This window comes from Eulemur rufifrons, chromosome 24 (genome assembly GCF_041146395.1).
Source record: "Eulemur rufifrons isolate Redbay chromosome 24, OSU_ERuf_1, whole genome shotgun sequence".
Taxonomy (NCBI): Eukaryota; Metazoa; Chordata; class Mammalia; order Primates; family Lemuridae; genus Eulemur; species Eulemur rufifrons.
In genome coordinates, this window is record NC_091006.1 from 14809450 (window position 1) to 14818150 (window position 8701).

General features: G+C 54.9%; 1 protein-coding gene across 1 annotated transcript; it reads left to right on the top strand.

Moving 5' to 3' along the window:
• Window positions 1-2415: 2415 nt before the first annotated feature.
• Window positions 2416-8293, top strand: C24H19orf85 (chromosome 24 C19orf85 homolog). The gene is made up of 2 exons (XM_069456934.1): window positions 2416-2588; window positions 7789-8293. The coding sequence occupies exons 1-2, from the start codon at window positions 2416-2418 to the stop codon at window positions 8291-8293; spliced, it is 678 nt and encodes a 225-aa protein (XP_069313035.1).
• Window positions 8294-8701: the final 408 nt, after the last annotated feature.

An 8701-nucleotide genomic window follows, 5' to 3' on the forward strand; every position in this document is an offset into this window, starting at 1 on the left:
CCATGGAATTTTGTTATGGCCACCTGGCCAGGCTCACATCCTCGTTTTTCCCAAATAAGATCACACTCGCGGGTTCCACCGCAGTGGCAGAGCTGGGGTTTGAACCCAGGTGCCTGGTTCTAGAGTCACACTGTTACCCACCAGGTCCAGACCCACTGTGTGCACGTAAACCCACACAGCAGGCTATCGAAAAGCAGGTGAGGAATCTGAGGCACAGGGCAGGGCCCAGCTGGTCAGCACCTGTCTGCAGTGACATTCACTAATCTGGTCCCATCTGTCCCTATTTCTCAGATGGGGAAGCCACAGCCCAGGGCGGAGGAGACCTTGTCTGGGCTCAGGCAGCAGAGACCCTCACCCTGCCCCTCCCTCTAAGAGCTGCCGCCCCCACCCTCCACTTCTCCCCCCCCCCCCCCACCGTCCTCCCTTCACAGAGCAGGACTGAGAACCGCTGGGGATTCAACTGGCGCAGGAGGTGCCCCAATGACGGGAGGAAAGACCCCCCGAACTCGCCAAGTATCTTGGCTTCACACTGGAAAGAACTCGAGAGGGAGCAACTAGCGACAGAAAGTTTATTGAGACAGACAACAGATCCTGCTGCGCAGACAGAGCAGGGGTCCTTTCCCTGGGCAGGAGGGGGACCCTTATGGGACAATGGTAACATTTTTCTGTGTTCAAAATCCCCGTTAGGAAACAGCCGCACGTGACCAGCCTTGTCTCGTGGTCAGGCCTTAAGTGTCAATCCTAAGGTATTGTCACAGAAAGGTGACCGAAAGCAGATTGTAAGGCATCCAGCTTGGTGAATCATCCCAGGCTGGGGACGTCAGGGTGGTCAGGGTCCCGTATTGGCCAGCGTGGCCGTGCAAAGGCTCCCTCGACCTTCCTTTCCTGCCTTGTGCCTACATTAAAATCCCAGCTCTGGCTGAGCGAGTGCCCTGACTCCTGTTTAGTTCCTTCCTCTCAGCGCTGGGGTTGGGATGGGGACATCAGTGAGCTGGGTTCTGGGCAGGACGTCCTCACTGCTCTGTGTCCCTCCCTGCCCAGGTGCTGGGGGCACCCCGGGAGCCCCAGGCCCCACCTCAGTGAATGGTGCACTTGAGGCAAGCTGGGAAGGAGCCAGCGCCAGCCCAAGTCTCTGCTCCGCTGAGTAATGCCCCAAAGATGTCCAGGTCCTAGTCCCTGGACCCTGTGGCCATGGAACCCCACATGCCAAAAGGGACTCTGCAGAGTCCCTTTGAGGATCCTGAGATGGGGAGATGATCCTGGGTTACCTGGGGGCCCCATGTAATTGTCGGTCTTTATAAAGGAGCCTGGAGGGCCAGAGCCAGAGCAGGAGCTGGGGAGAGGGAAGGGGAGGCGAGTGATGCCCAGAAAGGGGGAGGTAGGGACAGCGGGGCTGCAGCGGCCACCCCAGGAGCTGGAGCAGGCAGGGGGTGGATTCCCTGCCAACGCCACCACCACCACCACCACCAGCACCCTGCCCCTGCCATCCCCCAACCTCCAGAAAGAACAGCTTGATGTGAGCCTGGGAGACCCATTTTGGACTTCTCACCTCCAGGACAGCAAGAGAATAAACTCTGCTGTTTCTGGCGTCATTTGTTCCAGCAGTGCTGGGAACCTCCCGGCACCGGGGCTCAGTCCCAGGGGTGCAAGTGGAGCCGAGCTGGGGTCCCGCACTCCATCCACTGCCCTCCCAGAGACAATGGGACCCTGCCCGTTCTCTGCCCCCGACAATGCCAGGGGCACTGAGTCTCTCAATAAAATGCCTTAGGGGAAACTGCCCCTGTCCTCCCCTCCTCTCCCGCCTCCCCGCCACCTCTGCCCTCCCCCGCTCACTCCGCTGCTCCGTGACACCCAGGATGATGGGGTCGACCCCCCACCAGGCAAGGCCGCCCATTGGCTGGAGGCCTCTCCAGAGCCTCAGTTTCCCCTGAAGATGCTGGGCCTGGAGCAGAGGGAGGGCGGGAGGCTTGGCCAGGTGTTGAGGGGGGCAGAGGTGGACCCAGGCCTATCTCCCCCCACTTCCCGCCCTCCCTGACTCCAATTAAGGGTCCTCAACGCTAATCGCTGCGGTTGACTCGCTCCTGGCCTCGCCTCCCCAGCGCGGCCTTTGTCCCCTTAATTGGCTATCTCCAGGCGCTTTTCTCTGCTCCCACCTCCGTGCCCATCCCATATCCCAGGTCCAACTATGTGCTAATTGGGCACTTGGGGGCTCGGGAAGCCCCCTCCGCTACCTGCCTCCCTATATCAGCCCCCACCTGCCGCTCCCTCAAACCTCAGGTCCAGCGCCTGGGAGGTCGAGACGCCTCAGGGCCCAGAGGGAGCCCTCGGCCTAATTCCGGGGCCACCGCCGCCCCCCCACAGCCCACAGCCCCTCCCTCCTCACAGATTTGGGGTCGCTTTCTAGACCACCAGGCAATGCACCCTGGGGCCCCCACAGGCCCTGGGGTCTCGGAGCCCGGCCCCCAGGAGCTGTGTGCCTTCGTGAGCGGGGCGGCCACCCACCTGCTGCGGGCTCTGCAGCCCCGGCGCACACGGCCCCCCAAGAGGAGGCCCAACCACAGGAGGTTTCTGCACAACCAGATCTGCAGGTGAGGGGTTGGCGGGGCCATGGGCCGGTGGGCGGGGGAGAAGCCAGAGCCCTTGGTTTGGGGGAGACCTGGCTCAGACAGAACAGAGAGGAGCAGACCCCAGGACCGGATGCTAGCAACATTCAACATGCATTTATGGAGCTCCTGCTGTGTGCCAGGCCTGTGCCAGGCCCTGGAGCCCCATCCTTGAGCAAAGCACATAAAATTCCCTGCCTTCCTGGAGCTTGTGTTCAGTGAGGGGGACAGACAGGAAGGAAGGACCAAAATAAATAAGTAAACAGCATAGTGTGCGGCAGCCACGGTGCTGCCCCTCAAACGCAAGATGCTAAGGGAAAGAAGCCAGACCCAGAAGGCCACGCCGTGTAGGATTCCAAGTCCTCAGAATATCTAGAACAGGGAAATCCGTAGAGACAGAAAACTGATTAGAGGCTGCAGGGCTTCCTTCACAAGGACCACTGTAAAAAAAAAAACAAACCCAAAAAATTTAAAAAAGAAAGAATTATTATATTTAAAAAAAAAAAGAGGTTGCAGGGCTGGAGAGGGGGAATGGGGAGTGATTGTTAATAGGTAAGGGGTTTCCTTTGGGGGTGATGGAAAGTTCTGGAATTGGAGGTGGCGGTTGCACAACATTGTGAATATTCTAAATGGCACTGCATTGCACACGTTAAAATGGTGGATTTTATGCTATGTAAGTTTTACCTCAATTTTTGAAAATTGTATAGCACAATGGACGGTGATGAGTGCTATGGAGGGAAAATAGAGCCAGGAAGGGGTGCCCGGGAGACTCCCGGGAAGGCCTCGTGGAGAAGGTGACCTCTGAGCAAAGGCCCGAAGGAAGTGAGGGCAGTGGCCCCGTGGGTGTCTGAGGGAACAGCAAGCACAAAGGCCCTGAGGCACAGCATGCCTGGGGTGCTCGAGGACCATAAGGCGGCCAGCATGGTTGGAGAAGGGTGAGACAGGGAAGGGAAGCCAATTACATTCAAGAAGAGACAGGCCCAACCGTGGAGACCATGGGGGTCTCTGGAGGGACTTGGGCTCCGAGCAGGTTGGTGGTGGGATCTGAAGGGCTCTCTCTGGCTGCTCTGTGGAGCACAGGCTGTGAAGGGGCTGGGGTAGGATGTGAGAGAGCAGGGAGGAGGCTACTGCAATAGTCCAGGCAAACGACAAGGAAGGCACAGACCAGGTTGCGGGGATGGGGGTGGGGAGCTGGGATCGACTCTGGGGCTTTTCAGAGGCAGGGCTGGCAGTGGCTGCTCCCAGGCAGGGCTTTTTAACCCACACACCACACTTGGTCCCTCTCCTGCTCAAGTACTTCCCATGGCTCCCTATCGCCCTCAGGAGAAAGGCTTTGCCACATCAGCCCCTGTTCCCCTTGCCAGCCTCAGCCCCCCATCTAACACTTCACCACTCAGCGTCTGGGCCTTTGGATGTGCTGTTCGCTTTGCCTGGCAATGCTCTTCCCCATCTCTGTCAGCCTGGAGACCTCTGCATCCTTCAAGTCTCTGATCTAGTCCATCCTCCATCTCACACCCATCCGGCCCCACCCCACCTTGTCCTGTGCTCTCCCCTCACCCTGTGACAGTAACCAGTGCTAGGCAACCAGTACCCGCTGTGGACCAGGTACACCTGCTAAGGCCACGACATAAAATATGTCCATTAATGCTCCCAACAAACCTTCATGGTAGGTTCTGTCTTTGTCCCTACATTACAGACAAGGAGGCTCAGAGAGGTGTGATGAGTTGCCCAAGGCTGCACAGCTAGTGAGTGGCTACAACCCCACTCAGTCTGAGCTCAGAGTCCACGCTCTTTACAAGTTGGCAATCCGGCCTGATTCAGCTTCCTCAGGGGCCTGATGATGGTGATGACGATGATGGTGGTGGTGGTGATGGTGATGAAGATGGTGATGGTGGTGATGGTGGTGTTGATGGTGATGAAGATGGTGATGGTGATGATGGTGGTAATGGTGATTGATGATGGTGATGATGAGGATGAGGATGGTAATGGTGATGAGCATGGTGATGGTGATGATGGTGATGATGGTGATGATGGTGGTGATGGTGATGATGGTAATGATGATGGTGATGATGATGATGGTGCTGATGGTGGTGAGGATGATGATGATGGTGATCATAATGATAATGATAATGATGGTGGGTGATGGCAGCTAAAAATTGTATGGCACTTAATATATGCCAGGCACTGTACTAAGCACTTTAGTATTAATATGAGTTAATATTCAGTTACAATGAGTATTAACTCATTAATCCACCATGCCAACCCCGGGAGGTAGCTGCTATAATAATTATCACTTTTCAGATGAGGAAACTGAGGCACAGAGTAGTAAAGTGACTTGACCAAGGACTCACTTTTCTGCAAGTAGGTTGCTTCTCCCAATCCGCCCAGAACCTCTCTCCAGGAGGTCTTGGAGTGAGATTTGAGTAAATGAGAGCCTGGTCCCACCTAACCCAGCCCCACCCCTAAGTCCTCCCTTCTGCCCCGATTCCCAGCCCTGGCCACACCCCAAATGCCTCCCACGACCACCACCACATAGGACTGCAGAGGACAGCACATGTGTCCCCGAACAGGGCATCGAGCCTTAGGTTCCCGAGCTGGCCTTCCAGCTCCTCTCCAGCCCTCATCAACTGCTCCAGGGCCCTCTTGGGATCTTGGGCCCCCATCTGCCTTCCCTGCCCCCTCGGTAGCCCCTGGGGTGCTGCTCCCAGATTGCCCACCCTCCACTACTCACGTTTCCCGTCTCCCGCACCGCCAGGCTGGTCCTCTGCTGTTGGCATCCGAGGGACCCCACCCCCGCCTGGCTCTGCCTTGCTCCCCAGACACCCAGGCCGCCCACCACCGTGCGTGCGCATGTCCCTGGGGCCCTGGGCACACCACCCACCCCACCCACCGCCTCCTCCTCCCTCCAGGTCCCCTCAGGCTCTGCTCCCTTAGGAAGCCCTTCCCACTCTTGCATGTAGATCTTTGACTTTTTATTGCGAAAATTTTCAAACCTACAGAAAAGTCGAGACACTTGTCTGCTGCAGTGGTTCTTGAAAGATGGTCCCCAGACCAGAACCATTTCAGCAGCACCTGGGAACTTGTTAGAAACGCACATTTTCGGACCCCACCTCATATCTACAGAACCAGAAACACAGGCGTTACAGCCCAGGAACCTCTGTGGGCACAAGCATCACCAGCTGGTCCTGATATGTGCTCAGCTTTGAGAACCGCTGGTCTAATAACCACTTCTGTACCCATCACTTAGATTTTACTGTCCATAACATCTTAGTGGCTTACTGTGTTTAAACTATTTTTTAATATGGCTTAAAGTAAATCACAAATGTCATGACTCTTCAGCCCTGATTATCATTTATACTTAGTTTCTTCAAGTTAGGGCCCAATCCAGGACCATACGTTGCATTTGGTTCTTATGAATTTTAAGTCAGTTTCTCTCTCTCCCTCCGCACCCCGCCCCCCACCATTTAACTTGACCTCCCCAGTCTGAAAGTTGTCCTTGGGGCACTCAAAGCAAACTTATCTTCCTTGGCATCAAAGATAGTATCAGAGCGTCAGGTTTCCCTGATTTATTTGGGAGCCAGAAATATATTTTTTATTATGGTAAAATACACATAACATACAATTCACCATTTAAAGTGTACAATTCAGTAGCCTGTGATATTCACAATGTGTTGCAGCCGTCACCTCTATCTAGTTGCAGAAAATTGTCATCACCCCTAAAGGAGACCCCATATCCCTCAAGCAATCACTCCCCGTTTCCCCACACCGCCACCCCACCCCCAGCCCCGGGAACCTGCTCATCTGCTGTCTCTAGGGATTTGCCTGTTCTGGATATTTCGTACAAACAGAATCACGTGATATTAGATATATTTTTAAATAAACCTTTTCATAGATGTTTAACATACATACAGAAAAAAAAATACATACGCATCATCAATGTATTTGACCTTTAAAAGGGAGGAAAAAAAGAAAAGAAAAAAAAAACATCATAAATGTAGAGCTCGATGAATTTTCCCAACGGGGACCCCTTAGTGTAACTAACACTCACATCCAGATCAGAGCATTTCTTGTCCCCAGAGGCCCTCCTGGTAGCTCCTTCCCATCAACCACCATCCTGATTTCTCTCCCCATAGATCGGTTTAGCCTGTTTTTGAACTTTAAATAAATGGAGTCACGCAGCCACTGTTTGCGAGTGGCACCGCTTCCGATCAACCTTTGGTCGTGTAAGTTTGCTCAGGCTGCCTTAGCCAAGTTCCACTGGGTGGCTTACAAAACAGACATTTATTTTCTCACCGTTCTGGAGCTAGAAGTTGAAGATCAAAGTGTCAGCAGGGTTGGTTGCTTCTGAGGCCTCCCTCCTTGGCTTGCGGATGGCCGTCTTCTCCCTGTGTCCTCATATGGTTGTCCCTCTGTGTGTGTGCCTGTGTCCTAACCCCCTCTTCTTATATGGACACCAGTCAGACTGGATTAGGGCCCACCCTAATGACCTCATTTCAACTTCATCTCCTCTCTAAAGACCCCATGTCCAAATACAGCCACATTCTTAGGTGTGGGGGGTGGGGTGGGGTGGGACATCAGCATATGATGTCCTAACATATGATGTGGGTGGGACACAGTCCCGTCCACAACAGTTTGTGAGGTCTATCCATATTGTTATTGAGGGGTTAGGAATGCTAGTGGGGAGAGCAGTGTGGTGGCTATTGCAGTCATCCAGGTGGGGGATGCTGGACATTCCAACCAAGGGTTGGTGGAGACGCTGAAAAGGTGGGCAGAGTCAAGGGCTGTTTCAGAAGTAGAATCCACAGGGCATCAATATATCATAGGTCCACCATTAGCCCATAGTGCACCTTTTATGTGAATATTTTTTAAAAGGCATCCCTTCCTTATGACATTTTTTACTTTTATATGTTGGAACATGGTCCTAATAAATCTAAAATGTCAAAAACGTGCCTAGAGCTGGGCTTGATGTGCTGCCTGCGCAGTGCACAACCTCAACAACTGTTCAGAGCTTTCCTATGAATGCAGTCAGAAAGACTGACTTGTCAAACTCAAAAAAATGGAGCTAGGGGCAGGGAGATCAGCGTAAAGAAGAAAGATGGGAAGGAAGAGAAGGGACAATCCTCTCCTGGGATGGCAGACAGGAGAGGAGTCCTTTGTGGTCACCCAGCTAATGTCTGTCTTGCAGGCAGTTCACCAAAATCGAGGCCGCCACCCAGCGCCTGGCCCTGTCCATCCTGTCCCAGGAGGCACCTCCCCAGAGACCACCACTGCAGAAGCCGCCCCTGCCACCACCATCCCCCTTCCTGGGGGTGGCCTGCGCTGTGGCCCCCACCGAGGCACCCCATGCCAGTGCCAGCCTGAGCCTCGCTGCCCTGGACGCCTCCACCCTCGACCTCTTTGATGACATTGCGCTTACCCCAGAGTGTTCCCCAATGCCATCTTACCCCTCCTTGTGTCCTCTGACCACTGGTGCACCCCTGCTGACATCAGATCTGTCCTATCTCGCTCCGGACCAGCCGGACCTGAGGCAGGCTCCATATTTCTGCAATCCCCTGTCCCCTCCCCAGCATGCCCTGGGCGGAGGGGCAGGGCTCCTGGCTCAGGACTGGGGCTGGGGGGACAGGCAGGAGGTGCCCTGTGCCTGGGATTCTCAGGGGATCCCTGAGGGCTGGGGGCCCTACTTCCTGTGACACTCAACCACAACCCAGCCCAGGCTCCAGACAGACCAGAGGCCTCTCCATGATGGCTCTCCAGCCCCCTCCCTGGGGGTCCCCTGACCCTTCCTGGTAGCCCCTGAGAAAATAAACCAAGCCCAGACCCCACCGCAGACCACCACTTCAGAGGTCTTCTCCCAGGGCCAGCGCCCCCACCTCTGCCTCTCCTGGGGCCCTTGGCTCTTGCCCCTCCCCCACGCCCCCCCCCCCAGCCCCCCGCTTGTCCCTTCCTTCTTCCCAGCCCAGTCCAGCATCTTTCTGTTCCTCTCCCTGGCCTATTCCTGCCTAACATCTGGTCTCGACTGATTTATTCTCAAAGATTTATTGAACACTTACTGTGGGCCAGGCCTAGGTCTAGGGGTTGAGGATTCAGCAGTGAATAAG